Source organism: Cervus canadensis, chromosome 9 (assembly GCF_019320065.1).
Source record: "Cervus canadensis isolate Bull #8, Minnesota chromosome 9, ASM1932006v1, whole genome shotgun sequence".
NCBI lineage: Eukaryota > Metazoa > Chordata > Mammalia > Artiodactyla > Cervidae > Cervus > Cervus canadensis.
The window spans coordinates 2,895,980-2,912,689 of record NC_057394.1 but is presented as its reverse complement, the minus strand read 5'-3'; the positions used below and the strand labels follow the sequence as shown (position 1 = coordinate 2,912,689).

Below are 16,710 nucleotides of genomic sequence, written 5' to 3'. Positions count from 1 at the left end.
GTTCCTCCCAGCCCAGCCTCCGGGGTGAGCTCGGCCTTTCTCCTGCCTCCCTCAGCATCACAAGAGATGAACTGTTCACCATCTGTAAAATCCAATAAAACGTATTATGTTTATTATCCTTATGAACAATGTGTTAGCCTAAAACTTCAGAAGGACCTAAGAGACAGAAGGGTCTACTGGGCACCCACAGCTAAGGGCCAGAAGCAGTGTGGCAAATCCTGATGTCACACAGGAATCCCCCAGGATTCCTTTTTTTTTTTTTTCGGCTCCTCAGCCTAATTTGGACAGCGGCTTCTGTGTATCTGCATCTCAGAGAGCTCAATATAGGACGTGTGTGTTGACATTTAGGTGATTTTCTAATGTACAGAATGCAGAAGTAGGGTTTTGAAGTCTTAATATTCCTAAGTGGGGACTCCCAGATGTCTCAGAGGTAAAGAATCCACATTCAATGCAGGAGACGCCGGTTCGATCCATAGGTCAGGAAGATCCCCTGGAGGAGGGCATGGCAACCCACTCCAGTATTCTTGCCTGGAGAATCCCGTGGACAGAGGAGCCTGGTGGGCTACAGTCCACGGGGTCGCAAAGACTCAGACAAGACTTAGTGACTGGGCATGCACACATTCCTAAGTGGATAATAACATATTTTGTAACCATAAAAGTATAGTTTGTTTTTTTTTTCAAAACTGTAAGTTTTCCTCAGCTCTACTTAAAAACTCAGAAAACTTCTAAAACGTGAATATATCATCACATTTCTTTCAGGAAATGACCTTCACAAGATATGCAGTTCTATAATTACACATATGACATAAAAAATGCTATAGAATTTTGGAAGTAGTAGATTTATGAAATTCACTATTGTCACTTAACGCAGCCCATTACATGTAACAGGGGTATAGCAGACTCATGAATATATTGTAGACCATAAGTTTGATTAGGGATGATTATTAATTTGCTGTTTCAAATGTAATGAGTGTTTGACTTCCTGAGTTTTATTCTTTCATTCCACTATTTGATTCAACTTATTGGGTACCTTTGATCAGGAAAGAATCATTTTTTTCCTACAATTTATTTTAGGTTTTGAAACGAACATGAACCTTACTAGCCGAGATGATTTTGGTACTTCAGAAATTACATCAGAGACCCAGGACAGAAATGCAAATAACCATGGGATTCAATTATCTAATTCACTCTCCAGTGCAATGACTGCTGAAAATGGAAATTCCGTCTCAAACGGTAAGCACTTCTTTAAACTTGGAAGTAAATAGATACAAGTTTTAAGTTGTATCAACTTTCTAGGGAGAATGAATTTAAAACAAAAATGAAGTAGGCTTAAAAACTGGGAAAAGGCATAAAGGATGAAATATCACTGTAGGGTATATTGTCAACTTATTACTTTCAAGTTAAAGAATTAGAATTGCATTCAATATTAGCTAGCTTTTTTCCCCCAGAGATTTTTGTGGAGTATTTGGTCTGTGGAAGCCAGTATAAAATGAGACTTATCCTGAGCAGAGGAGATGATGATCTAATAGTATTTTTAAAGAAAAACATAATTATTTTAAAAACAAATTTTGTATGTAAGAAAGCTGTGGTACATATACACAATGGAATATTACTCAGCTACTAAAAATAATGCTTTTGAATCAGTTCTAATGAGGTGGATGAAACTGGAGCCTATTATACAGAGTGAAGTAAGTCAGAAAGAAAAACACTAATACAGTGTATTAATGCATATATATGGAATTTAGAAAGATGGTAACAATGACCCTATATGCAAGACAGCAAAAGAGACAGAAATGTAAAGAACAGACTTTTGGATTCTGTGGGAGAAGGCGAGGGTGGGATGATTTGAAAGAATAGCATTGAAACATGTATATTATCATATGTGAAACAGATCTCCAGTCCAGGTTTGATGCCTGAGACAGGGCGCTCAGGGCTGGTGCACTGGGATGACCCTGAGGGATGGGATGGGGGGGAGGTGGGAGAGGGTTCCGGATGGGGAACACGTGTACACCCGTGGCTGATTCATGTCAATGTATGGCAAAAACCACCACAATATTGTAAAGTAATTAAAATAAATAAATTAATTTAAAAAATTTTGTATGCAATAGTTGATTTCCAGTGTTTGTTAGTTTCAGATGTACATCACAGTGATTCAGATACACACACACACACACACACACACATATATTCTTTTTTATATTCTTTTCCCTAATAGGTTATTACAAGCAGTGAGTATAGTTCCTGTTGATTATTTCCATGCCTCAGAAAAGTGAAGGGAAATTGTATTGAAAGAATGGTAAACTCCACACTGGTTTAGGTATTCGATGTGGGTATGTCAGTGGACGTGTCTTATAGAAACTGACTTGGCTGTGTGTATCTGAAAGCTCTCTAATAGGGGCTTAGACACATAGCTTATTCCTTCCACCCTAGAAGCAGCCCAGGGCTTCTAGGTGATGTCTGAAGAGAAAATTCCCACCAATCTTCTCTTAAAGAGCCTGAGGGCATGGGTGTGGGCTGTAATGACACAAAGCAGGAAGGCCTCAATTCCAGGCTTTTCTATGAAGGACGTCAGGGGTGCTCACCAAGTCCCCTGGAGGCAGCTGGGACTTGGGGCTATGTCTCCTAGGACTGTGGGGACAGGCTGTGTCCAGCACCTCCCACGGCCCTAGGGCAAGGTTGAAGCGTCCACGGTAAGAGTCAAATGAAGAACTTGTTGGCCCCCAGCTCGTCTGTGAATCGTCTCAGTTCCTGGGGCCGGGCTGAGGTCCTTCAGGACGACAGAGGCCAGAGGCACCCGGAGAAGAGTGCACGGATCTATCCCAAAGGACAGTGACATCTATCCTTACCTTCAGGATGTCCTGACAAACTGCTTTTCAAATACAAAGTCCAACACGTCATCAAAAGGGAACGGACACATGAGGACACAAAATAAGATGAAAAATTGTGAGCAGAAATAGCCATGTATCCACAGGGCCTCAAAAGACGAGTTCAGAAGCACATGCTTCAAAGTAAGTATGTTTACTTTGCCTAAGGAGATAAAAGAATGAAAATCTCAGCAGAAATCAGAAACCATAAAACATATCAAATGGAAATTCTGAGATTGAAGAAGGCAGTCATAAAATTAAGTACAATAGAGGATGAGTTTAAAGTTAATTAGACACAGCCATTAAAAAAAAAAAAAAAAATCCTAGGGAAGAGGAAGATAAATCAGAAAATATCCAGAATGAAGCACAAAGAAGCAGAGTGGAAATTTCAGAAGTTGATTTAAAGACATAAAGGATATGGCCAGAAGGGTTCATTGGAATCCTAGGGAAAGAAGACGGAGTCCGTGGGGGAGAGAAACGATTTTGTGAGAAACTGGAGAGGATTTTCCAACACTGGTGTAAACACTAAGCAACTGGCTTAAGTCGGCAGTTTCTTATAAATATCCACCTTCTGTATGACCCAGCAGCCCCACCCTCAAGAGAAATGCAAACAGCGTCCACAGAAACACCTGTATGCAAATGCAAATCCCACTCTCATTCATAGTCACTTAAAACTGGAAATCCTAAAGGAAATCAACCCTGAATATTCATCAGAAGAACTGATGCTGAAGCTGAAGCTCCAGTACTTTGGCCACCTGATGCGAAGAGCTGGAAAAGACCCTGATGCTGGGAGAGATTGAGGGTAGGAGGAGGAGGGGACAACAGAGGATGAGAGGGTTGGATGGCATCACCGACTCAATGGATATGAGTTTGAGCAGGCTCTGGGAGATGGTGGAGGACAAAGGAGCCTCCGTTCTGCAGTCCATAGGGGCACAAAGAGTCGGACACAACAGAGCAACTGAACAACAACAAAAACTGGAAATAAAGGAAGTGCCCTTCAGCTGGCGACTGGACAGTATTCGATATCTGTTGCCCTGTAACAATTACCCTCCACCCCCAGAACTTAGAGGCTGTTGTTTGTAGTATCTGTGGGTCAGGAACCTGGGTGTGGCTGAGCTGAGTGCCTTGGGTTCAGGGTCCCTCATGGGGAAGTGATCAGCCATCAGCCAGAACTGCAGGCGTCTTGAGGCTAGCTGGAGAGATGGTCCAGTTTCAGCATCACTCACACGAGCATCTCCACAAGGGAGGCCTCACTACAGGGCAGGGGCTTCCCCCTGGAGCAAGCTGTCCACAGGAGAGCTGGGAACAGCCACGGGGTGGAAGCCACGCTTGCCTCTCTGCTGCTCCTGCAGGGACAGCCAGCGCTGCGGCCACATCCAGCTTGTTGGCTTCGGGCCACACGTCCAGTCGACTCACGGGAGTGGGTTCCATGAGGTGTGAGTGCCTCCAGGTGGGCCCATCAGGGACCACTTCACAGGCTGCCCAGCACATGGAGCAACTCTGCGATAAAAAAGGATAAACCGCTACTGCCGTTGACAAAAATGTATGCATCACAGAGGCATTGCACTGCATTAAAAAAAATCCAAAGACTCAATGTCCATTTATTTGACATTTTGGAAAATGCAAGCATAGGGACAGTAAGAGATGAGTGGGCTGCCAGAGACGGGGGCTGGGCTGCCGTAAGGAAATATTCAGGCTGGGTGGTCTGTAAGGAGCAGTGGCTTCATGGCCACAGTTGTGGGGGCTGGAGTCCAAGGTTAGGGTGCCAACTTGGGTAGCAGCCCTCCTGTAGGCTACAGGTGGCCGGCTTCTTGCTTGTCCCCCAGTGGTGGAGGGAAGAAGGTAGCCAGCTCTCTGGGGCCACTTTTATAACGGCACTAACCCCATTTGTGGGGCTTCCACCCTCAGGACCTAATCATCCCAAATGTTCCACCTCCTAACACCACCACTTTGGGGTTAGGATTTCACCATGTGAGTTTTAGGGGGACACAGACTTCCAGAGACCTGGTTACCTCCCAATGCCACCACATTGGGGGCTAGAATTCCAAAGTATGGATTTTAGGGGGACAGAGATGTTAAGACCTCAGCAGACTGCAGACGGGCATGGGATATTGACAAACAGGAGTGAGTGTATTCCTATAAATTTGGGCTTCCCTAGTGGCTTAGACCATAAAGAAGCTGCCTGCAATGCAGAAGACCTGGGTTCAATCCCTGGGTCAGGAAGATCCTCTGGAGGAGGGCGTGGCAACCCACTCCACTATTCTAACCTGGAGAATCCCATGGACAGAGGAGCCTGGCGGGCTACAGTCCATGGGGTTGCAAAGAATCAGATATGACTGAGCGACTAAGCACAGCACAGCACGTACGATAAACGTGAATCTTTCTGTCTATAGTGTGACTTTTAAAAAAATAAATAAAACCCTGAATAGAATAAATACAAAGAAAGCCACACCTAGGCATAACATAGTAAACCAAGCCTGAATCTTAAAAGCAGCCAGTGAAAGTGAAAGTCACTCAGTTGTGTCCAACTCTTTGCGACCCCATGGACTGTATAATCCATGGAATTCCCCAGGCCAAAATACTGGAGTGATTAGCCTTTCCCTTCTCCAGGGGATCTTCCCAACCCAGGGATTGAACCTGGGTCTCCCGCATTGCAGGCAGATTCTTTAAAGCGGCCAGAGATTAAAATAAAAAGACAAAATACCTTCAAAGAATCAGTGGACATCCAAAGACAATGAAATAACATATTTTTTAAAATGAGGAAGCAGGAAGGTGGGAAGGTAGCCAGGATGGTGGTGCCCTGGCCTCACCCTCCTTTCTCTGACTTCCCTCTGGGTCCACATAAGGTCGTAGCGTGTGTGTAGTTTTTCATCTGAGAATGTTGTTCACCCAAGGATGCTCATTGCTGACCTGCCCAGCAGGAGGAGGTAAACAGATCCTGGATAAAATCTAACAGGCGATTCTCATCGCAAGTCTCACTTTGCTTAGGAGGAGTCACAGGGTGGGGAATTGATTGGAGCAGGGTTTGTTCCAGTTTGGCATGAAGGATCCCAGGGTAATGTGGGGAGGTCCTGTTGGCACCCAGCAAGAAGATTGGTTCAATGGCACACACACATAGAAAAAGCCCCAAAATGTTTCTGAATGCTAACCACCCCCGGCCCCAACATTAAGCAGGGATTACATATAAGGGTTGGAAATGTTGACTCTAAGATGACAGCTTTTTGGTGCCTTGCGAGGAATTGACACAGGGAAGACAGAGAAGGATTTTTATACCGGCCGTAAAGATTTCTAGGGAAAGGACCTGCAGTTACCCAAAAATGTGCTACCGCCAAGAACAGGCAGAGACTGCACCAGCTCCTGGGGTCCCGCAGCACGGGTCTTCCCTAAGTTTTCTCTCTGACGTGAGCAGCCTGTTTAAGTAATCTGTTACTGCTCACAAGGTGTTTTCATTTTATGCAGGTTATAGAAACTACATGTTTATGTGACAATTTGAAAAATATAGGAGAGAAGAAACAATAAGTAAAAACTACTATTCCTTATATTACCTGAAAATCCCCCGAACATGTCTCATATTCCACTTTGTAGAATTCTGTATTTTTTTTATTCAGATATATCTGTGTGCTTATGTAAGATGTTTGTGTTGTTTTTTTTTTTTTAATAAAGCTTGAGCTACACTCTGCACATGGCTTTAACCACCTGCTTTTTTCCCTGAGGGATCGCATGTAGTATATCTCTAGGTGAACAAATGCAGCTCTGTGTTGTTGACAGCTGGTCATTAATTGTATGGGATGCATAGCTTCTCATCAGATAGGACGACCGTGACTTAAAATAAGCAAGTCCTACCTATTGGATATTAGAATTATCTCCCAGTTTTCCACCCTTGAAATAACACTAGGTGTTTATGTTGGATTACTCCAACTTGATTGAAATAGGCATTTTGTAAAAGTTTTCATGTTAGTGTGTAATGTTTGAAATTATGCGTGTGTGTGTGTTTAGATGGAAATGTAGAGATGCAATCTTTCTTATACATGAATATATATGGCTGAGTGCCTTTCCTATTCACCTGAAATTATCACAACATTGTTAATCGGCTATACTCCAACATAAAAAGTTAAAGAGCAAAAACATTCCTTTCTGAAATCTCTGATGATAACCCTTTATAAAAAGATAAGGATAACAAAAACATTGTATACCCTTATATTGAAATTAAACATTCCTAAAATGTAAAAACAGAATTTGAATGATGGCATTAGTCAACAAGTACCTGATAAGGAACCCTTTCTCAGAGGTTGCATGCATCTAGTATGAAGGTAATCATCTGCTTTTTATTTTCAATTTTGGGGTATTTAAGGATAGCTGCTAAACAAACAAAAAAAAATTTAAAATATATTGTATAATCAAAACTAAATACACGAATATTTAAAAAGGTAACCATATATCCTTTCATTTTTATTAAATTTTCACCCCCTGACATTCTCCCTGGCTGACCTGGGGTCATGCTCTTCTTTCCTGAAGAAAGAGAAAATAGGCATACCCCTTTGACAAAATATTTAATTTGTCTGTGTTTTGAGTCAAAAGCCAAAAACTATGGCTTATGGGAAATACCAAAAACTCTGAGTCTTATTCTAAAAATCAGCTAAATCCCAAAACCGGTGGAACAAACAAACAGAACTCCTGTAGACCAAATGGAAATTTTTGTGGGATATAGTGCCTGAAATTAATCATATAAAATTAAATATTTAGGAATATTGGGCTTCTAAACTTCAGTATGTAACTGACAGTGTATGTTCAAACCCTGGAACCCAGATTTATATGTTACGCCTTAAATGCTGACAGAGAACAGATTTTAAAATAACGTCAGGTCTGTATTGCAATTCATAGATGATCACTTGAAAATCTCACGAGTTCTGTGCACAAAAGGAAAATTATTTCAGCTAGGCTTTCAGCCTTTCAAAGCAACTTGACGTGTTTATGTTGACCTACTTGTGTTGACACCATGAAACCTTCCCATGACTATAAAAATATCTGGCACAAGACTCTGGCGACGCAGTACTGGCCTTCACTGATTGGAACAGCGTTGCATATTTCATAGGAACCCGTGAGTCCTGTGCCAAGGCCAGAGTCAGAATATCCCTCCTAGTCAGTATGGTAAAAACTGGCTGAACATTATACATGCACAGCACGTGATACGCTGTTGTTCAGTTGCTCAGTCGTGTCCGACTCTTTGCGACCCCATGGACTGCAGCACGCCAGGCTTCCCTGTCCATCACCATCTCCCGGAGCTTGCTCAAACCCATGTCCACTGAGTCGGTGATGCCATCCAACCATCTCATCCTCTGTCACCCCCTTCTCCTCCTGCCCTCAATCTTTCCCAGCATCAGGGTCTTTTCCAGTGAGTCGACGACTCTTGGCATCAGGTGGCCTAAGTATGTTACATACACACAAAGTATGATACGTATGTGATCATTATAACCCAGATCGGTTAGTAGCACTGATTCACAGTCAACAGCGTATAGTCAATATGCTTTCTGAATAAAGTCACGAGATGGGAATAAATGCTTAAAATAACTTGAAGTTTTAATTGAGTCAGAAATCGTGTTATTTTCGAGGAAACAGTTCCTCTTGAATGCCAGTATCTGCACGCTACCTCTGCTACCCAGCAATAACGATCTGTTTGTTCATTTGCTGAAATATAGTTATGTGTGGGTAATTATAGCTATCACTTACTTTAATTGCCATCTTTTACTGATGTGAACACAGGCTTAGATCTTTTCTCGTATACTTAATTATTCCCTGGACTTGTGGTTATTTATCATTAGATTAGAGAACAGTTTTTAGTGCTAGAACGTTGTCATTATATCAAACAAAATATTGTGAATCTGAAGATGTTTATTTTGTGGGGACAGACCTAACAAATTCTATCTAGGCCATTTTCTGCTGCTTGAATGACTACGTATTTTATCATTGGGCATCGGGGGGAAAAATGGCAATTAAAAGAATAGAGTCCTTACGTTTGGTTTTACGTTTAGCACTCTCAGAAGATTTGGCTTTTTAAATCTGTGCCGTGTTTATCCTCAGCATATTGTAAGGATAATCTGTGAGGATACAGTCCTGGGTGAACACTTCCAGGACCGGTAGCCCCGCATTCTTTGCATAGACTCTAAGGCCACAGTGAACCTAGGCCCCAGTAGGACCGAACCTCACTGCTCTGGGAACCTCGGAGAATGGCTTTTTCTCTTATATTCAAGAACAGATCCAGACCACTGGGGATGGAGCCTTTGCTTGGAATCCATGGAATACACTCGACTATAGGCTTTACAACATCACCTTGTTTGTGAGAATTGTAGAAGATTCTTTGGAACTCATACTGCTTTCTGAGTTAGAGCCTACCTGCCCGGAGAAGCAAGCCTTCACTTGACAATCTGGAATATTGTGCAATTATCTATTCTGAGCAGCAGAAGGTAGTTTTGTAAGGGAAGCAGGCTCCTCAGGCATTCAGAGAGCCCTGCCCCACGCCTTTCCATTTGAAGATATTTTGAAGTCATAATAAGTAATTTCTAGTTGGGACTTAATTTCATTCCGTTTCCCCCACTGGCATTGGGAGGTTGGGTTGAAAATGACCAATGGAAGGGCCTTTAACTCCCGGGCCACCCCCCACTCCACGTCCCCACCCCCACCCCCGCCCTGGCCGAATTGCAGGCCACCCCCAGGATGTGGAATCCTCTTGTGTTCTGTTGCCTTAGCCCGTCCATCCCTTCCAGGCTGGCCCTCCCGCCTCTTCCTCACCTTTTAAAATCCCCTCCTCCTGGAAGGTCTGCAGCCTTTGGCCTCTCCACCATCCCTCTTCCTTTAATTCCTCCAACCACAGTGGATCCTTGCTTTCTCCAGACCCAGTTCAACACCACTCATGCTCCACATAACCTGTAAGCCGTCCTGTTGTGTCCTTTTAAAAAATTTATTAATTGACTCTAATTGGAGGACAGTTACTTTGCAGCATTGTGGTGGTTTTTGCCATACGCCAGCATGAATCAGCCGTGGGTATATGTGTCCCCCCCATCCTGAACCCCCTCCTCCTCCCCACCCCACCCCACCCCTCCAGCTTGTCACGGAGCAGCGGCTTTGGGCGCCCTGCTTGCTGCATCAGACTCACGCTGGTCACCTGTCTCACAAACGGTGATATACATGCTCCAGTGCTGGTCTCAAGTCGTCCCACCTCCGCTTCTCCCGCTGAGTCCAAAAGTCTCTTCATAAAATCTGTGTCTCCTTTGCTGCCCTGCACGAAGGGTTGTCAGTGCCTTCCTTCTAGATTCCATTTCTTAAGAATCATTCCCATTAAGACTTGAGCTCCTCAGATGCAGGACTTCTCTCGGCTTTTGATCGCGTCTCCCAGCGCTGTGACCCAGAGGATACCCTGATGCTCCCTGACTGTCTTCGGCTGGCCCCGGGTGAAGCGGGTCTTGCTGTTGACTTGGTTCTGAGTTTGGATCCTCGCTGAGTTTCTGTCCGGATTCTGCGAGCCATCTTCCAGTTGATAATTCAGTTTTAAAAAGTGGGTCACGGCCCTCTTCTCCCTGCCCAGGTCCCCAGCCTCTGTAAGAAGTCCGGTGAACGGGATTCTCTAGAAGCAGACGTTCATCTCGCTCATCGCGGGCTGCGTGTCCCCATCACACTTTTGCGACCCCTCCTTCACACGCAGCCCAAGCTTTTAGCTTTGCCCCACTCACCTGGTCACACAGTTCATTCCTGACTGTCTGCTCGTCTGGCTGCCTGGAAATGCCAGCCTATGTCTGATCTTAGATTTCCACTCATCCTTCCCCGGTTTTTCTGTGTGTTGTTTTTAGGGTTTTTTTTTTCCCCCTTTCAGTTGCCCTGACCCCACAAATGGGAAAGAGACTGCAACCCCAGGAACCCATTTACCCTCATTGTCCACAAGCTTCTCCTTTCCCCCGTCAGCCTTTCATCAGACTTATTTTCAGCCTCTAGAAAAGCTTCCCTTCTCCCCTTCAGTACTTCCTTGCTCACCTCTGTGCTATTATGACATTTTTTTCTTATCATTCTATCTTTTTTTTGCCAGTACCCTTCCTCTTTGCTTAGCTAAACCTCCAGCAATGCCTCTATTCCCACGCTGCTTTGAGAACCTTGTTATTCAGAGTGTTTACTGACCTTCATTTCAGTCTGCGAAATGCCACTCTTTAGTTTGTTCAGTGAGTTCCTGACTGACTTTACTCGAGGAAAGGACACGCAACCTAATGGCTATGCTGTGTTGCCCTCTGTAGGTTTACCTGAAGAAGATGGATTCTCCAGGCTGTCTGGGGGTGGAGCCTCCTCCTTTCAGAGACACAGAGAGAGTCACACCACTCAGGTAAGGACCCCTCGGTGTTTTGATGCCCACCTTTGCTGTGATAACTGGAGCTAAAAGACAAGAGTTTCGTGAAGGTGTGACCAAGAGCGTTTGTTCCCATTGGACTAGGGGACAGTTTTTTCCAATTCTGCCTTAAGTTTCTTCCCCTCAACATTCTTTCTCCTTTTCTATTGGCTGACTCCCACTTATTTTCTGCTCCTTTCCTGGTGGCTCGGGCAGTAAAGAATCCGCCTGCGGCATGGGAGACCCAGGTTCGATCCCTGGGTCGGGAAGATCCAGTAGTCTTGTCTGGAAAATCCCAAGGACAGAGGAGCCTGGGGGGGTTACAGTCCATGGTGTTCCAAAGAGTCCGGACATGACTGAGACAATAACATTTAAAAGAAGAATGTCCAGAACACATAAAACTTAATAAGTGGCCTTAAATGAAGCATTATAGACGTACTTTACCCGTGGGCATTATAGTCACTGCCAGGTGAGGAGAAGGTTGCAGTCACTGAAGGGTCCTCATATTTCCTGCGTTTGACCTCAGCTGAAGTGAGAAGGCTTTCAGTGACAACATCATGGACATAAAATGCTTGAAGCCCGTGTGGTTTTATGGCCATTACCTCTCAGTTAGCACCTCAAATCCCACATAATCCAAATGCATCTACAAACTATCATATCATCAGAACACTGCAAAATCAAAATGAGTTTACAGCTCACAAAACTGTTTTGATATGCTTCAGTGATTTCACATGTATGCATAATGTGTTTGGCCTCAACAAGTTCACCAAAATAAAGAGGATTATCACTTAAAAATAAACTCTAGCGTTTGTAGAAAGAAAAAGGATTTATATCAATAGTTTAGTGTTCCTTTTATGTTCAATTTAAAAATAAAGTCTTTAAAAAATATGACTTTGCTTTGAAGGTGGTACACAACCAAAAATGTATTAAAGATTTTACTGTTGATATATTAAAGATTATTGCTTTAGCAACAAGATTATCTTGTATGAAGTTGCAGTACAACTTCTGCTATGTCAGATATCTACAGTAAAATTATCTAAAGTCAAGTATCTAGATGTTTCCATGAAACCAGCTATCTATCCAGTTTCCATCAGAATATTTGACATTATATAGGCACAGTTATATTATCAGCTGAGATTTTTGTAAATAACACTGATGAGGTAGTGAGAAAAATCAATAATTTTAATCTTAAAAATAAATCTTACAGTAGGCAATATGCTGAAATCACTTACACTGATATATAGGCATTGAAATAGGGAAAAAAAATGCTGATTGCTTGCAATAATAGATTGTCCTAATCTCCCCTCTGTTCCTCAGAGATGCACTTATTTCACCTTGTAAACATTGCAGATGCTTTATCTACGATAAGTCACGGGGGACCTGCTTGTAAAGAACAGAACGTTGGCTTGACTTTTGTCAAAGGGTTGACCCCTACACGTTGGGGCACAGCAATAGAGACACCCTTCCCAGGGCTTCCGCTGTGCTGTGCGTCATAGAGAAAGAAGGAGCCTTAACAGAGGCATCTTGGCAACTTCCCTGTGGTCTTCCATTGATTCGGTTAAGATGTCAAGAGAGATGGGAGAGGTAACCAGGACTAATTTTCTGTTTTGTCTTTTTCTTTTTAAGAGTTGTTTTGTTTTTTTTTTTTGATGTGGGCCATTTTTTAAATCTTTATTAAATTTGTTACAATACTGCTTCTGTTTTATGTTGGGTTTTTTTTTTTTTTGGCCACAAAGCATGTAGGATCTTAGCTCCCCAACCAAAGATCGAACCTGCACCCTGCATTGGAAGGCAATGTCTTAACCACTGGGCCCCCAAGGAAGTCCTAGGAATAATTTTCCACTCCCAGCTTTCACTGAGAGCTTATTTTCAAAGGCAGACAACCCTGTTATCTCATAGTGCATTTTTTTCAAGGAAATGGGAAACCAGGCTCATTTTCTTGCTGCCTGGTGCAGGCTCTCTCTTGGCAGGACATGTGTGTCAGTGCTGGGTACCCATCACGGTTAGGTGGAGCTCTGCCTTGAATGACCACACATCTCAGCATAAATGCCTCTTGGATGACGTTTATAGAGGAAATATAAACACATCAGGCATCTTGCACTCTAGATTTTCTAGTAAAGCAATTAAGTAAGAATTCTATAAAATCTGCCTTGAACTGATTGGGCATGCAGCAATAAAATTAAATGCTGACAAAAATTGAATTCCTCTTTGAGGATGTCTGTATTTTAATTAACATCATCAGTGATTTTAATGAAATCCCTTTAAGGAAGATGAAATGTCTGGGCATTATTGCAGATAAAGAAATCAAGAAATAGATTTAGTAATTTGCCAGAGATCACAGGGAAAATGCAGAGTGCAGGGTTTGAACGGGTGTCAAGATCCTCTGTCTTGTTTCTGAGAAGAAACTTGCCATAATTCAGTAAAAGTGATGGAGACGTCATCTAGCTTTTACATAAAATTTGGAAGGCAAAGTCTTCCAAAAGACTTGGGTTGAGAGCAAACCAAAAGAAGTTTGGGTCAAGGTAAAAGTCTTAAATAGCTGTAGTGGACATCTGTGGTTGTATTTTTAGCTGCTGGCCACATATTTAAATTTCTCACTGACCACAATGAAAGTTTAAGGGAAGAGACTTCACCTTCCTCCCCTCCTTGGCGAGCTGGGCAGATGCTTGTGACACGCGCTCAGTCTGTCCAGCGTGGATTGTGAGTTAACAGACATACAGCGGAAGGGACGGGGATAGATGTCACCCCCGGGGGCCACCTAGGGGTGGTGGCTCCCTCCAGGGGCCACAGAGGTTAGCCCATGTCTGTGACCACAAGCCACTGCAGTCGCCTTGGGTCCAGCCCACGTGCCAAGCCTGCCTTCTGAAATTCACGCCCAGTTATTTTGCTTTCCAGTAACGCTTCTGCCTGTGAGAGTTAGTTTCTGTTGCTTACAAAGGAGAATTTTGACTGGCACACAAATTTGATTTTATTCTCATTATCTATAAAATTTACTTTGGAGCCACAAGTTTTTTTTTTAATTTTATTTTTCTATTCTCTATTTTGTTTAAATTGAAGTACAGTTGATTTCCAATGCTGTGCTAATTTCTGCTCTACAGAAAAGTGATTCAGTTATACACATATATACATTCTTTTTGAAATTTTCTTTTCCATTATGGTTTATCCCAGGAGATGGGATAGAGTTCCCTGTACTAGCCAGTGGGACTTTGTTTTTTATCCATTCTTTATATGATGGTTTTCATCTACTAACCCCAAACTCCTAGTCCATCTCTTTCCTTCACTCACAGTGATATGGTGTGGTTTACAATCTTTGATTTTCATTTCATTTCTTGCCAAGCCTACTGTTATATCCTTTAGCTTTCATAAAGAGCACTAAAAGTTGTTCTTACTATCTGATGTATTCAGATATTCACTGTAAGAAATCGTAGATGGTTTCTGATAAAATAATGGCCATCCTGTGCCTGAGAGCTTAATAAATATCTACTGCCTCTGGACACAGCCTCCAATGAAAGCCCGAACAGAATCAATATGCAATTGATCCACATCAAGAAACAAATTGTTATGTGGTTTGTTTTACTGAACCATCAAAGGAGCCTTTTTGTAATGTCACATATCAAAGAAATGAAGAGTTGCAGACCACTCAATAAACCCAATGCCTTTCTTTATCCATTTTATTTGTCACGCGGACTGCTTGAAATGTATTGTGACGGGGAAAGAAACAGTGTGTTAGATAAAACAGCAAAATGTAGACACCTATTGTTTAATTGTTAAGGCATGATTCTAAAACACATGCTGGGAATTAGAAATTAGGCAACCATTTCAGACGGAGTCATATGTATCTCACTGATAAGCTACTAACCAAGGGAGATCTAACAGAGAGAGTGCTTCCACACAGCTGAGGCTTCAGGAAATCTGTATGCAGACCTCATGACTTCCATATCATGTGCAAGAAATGAAGGCAGTAAATTAATTGGGTGGTAGAAGTTAAGCGGCAGCGTTTTCAACAGAAGGGACATGTCCTGTATAGATATATAGAAACTCGGAAAATAACAAAAATAAATCCCATATTTTATATGTCTCCTTCATAGAATTGCACCATATGTATATCCTAGATGTTTCAAACACATGATGTTTTTTTCCGGTGAAGACATTGACTGTCATCAAAGAGGAAAATTCAGTTTTAAGAAGTATGAAAGGGATGAGAGAGCAGAATTGTGACTGTGCTTTTGTATGTTTTGCTGCTCCGGCGGGAGTTGGTGATGGACAGGGAGGCCTGGCGTGCTGCAGTTCATGGGGTCGCAAAGAGTCGGACACGCCTGAGCGACTGAAACTGAACTACTGAAGTATACTTGGTGACTGTGTTTTTAAAAGGAGAAAGATCTCATGATATCTCTGCAGGTCACCTTTTTCCTTTTTAAAAACTTGGTCACGGGACTTCCCTGGTGGTCAAGGGGTCGAGACTGCTTCCACTGCAGGGGCTATGGGTTCGATCCCTGGCCAGGGAACTAAGATCCCATGTGTGGCATGGCCAAAAAATAAAAATATAGTCACGATTCTGATTTCTCATTCCTTCAATATTAAAAAAAAAAAAAAAAGAAAGAAGCCAGGATGAGCAGGGCTGGGAGTGACTAGACTGGTGTGGAGGAAGGCTGGGTTGGGTTGCAACTTTAAATCAGATGACAAACAGAAACCGTTCTGAGAAAAGATAAGGTAAGAAAGTCAGAGTGTCAGCCAGGTGGGGTCCGGGGAGCCCCTCAGGTGGGATGAGCAGAGACCCTGTATATAGCCAGCCTGGACCCTGAGATGGTCAGCGAGACTGGGAGGGAGTAAATCTACATATTACTGGACATTTTCACAAAGAGCAATAATTACCATGAGTCACGTGTTAGTGCTAGAAAAGGGGAGCTTTTAAGTTTACATACTCTAGCAAGAGGCTAAATGTAAAATACCAGTTAGGATCATACTGCATTGTCTTTCTTTAAGACAATGAACCAGCTTTGGAAACCTTGGTCTGCTCAGAAAATAAGTAAAGGGCAAGTATTTGCATTTTCTGTAAGTGGAAACAGTAAGAGAAATAGCTCTACTCCTCCCAAGATAACAGAGAATTGGAATATTGACACCTGGGAACCCAGGCCCCAGACGTTCTGACTTGTTAATTGTTCAGTCAGTTTAGTTCAGTCGCTCAGTCCTGTTCAACTTTTGCAACCCCATGGACTGCAGCACACTAGGCTTCCCTGTCCATCACCAGCTCCCGGAGCTTGCTCAAACTCATGTCCATTGAGTCGGTGATGCCATCCAACCATCTCATCCTCTGTCGTCCCCTTCTCCTCCTGCCTTCAGTCTTTCCCAGCATCAGGGTCTTTTCCAAGGAGTCAGTTCTTCACATCAGGTGGCCGAAATATTGAAACTCCAAGATATTGGAGTTTCAGCATCTGTCCTTCCAGTGAATATTCAGGGTTGATTTCCTTTAGGATTGATTGG

The 16,710-nt window shown here is 42.9% G+C and overlaps 1 protein-coding gene across 3 annotated transcripts in view; it reads left to right on the top strand.

Moving 5' to 3' along the window:
* The window catches only part of MYO16 (myosin XVI), a 501,160-nt gene that overhangs the window by 471,191 nt on the left and 13,259 nt on the right, over positions 1–16,710 (top strand). For all 3 annotated transcript variants that reach the window (XM_043477832.1, XM_043477831.1, XM_043477833.1), the window contains 2 exons: positions 1,075–1,233; positions 11,141–11,226. In XM_043477832.1, the coding sequence (XP_043333767.1) occupies positions 1,075–1,233; positions 11,141–11,226 (245 nt within the window). The remainder of the gene's footprint in view (positions 1–1,074; positions 1,234–11,140; positions 11,227–16,710) is intronic.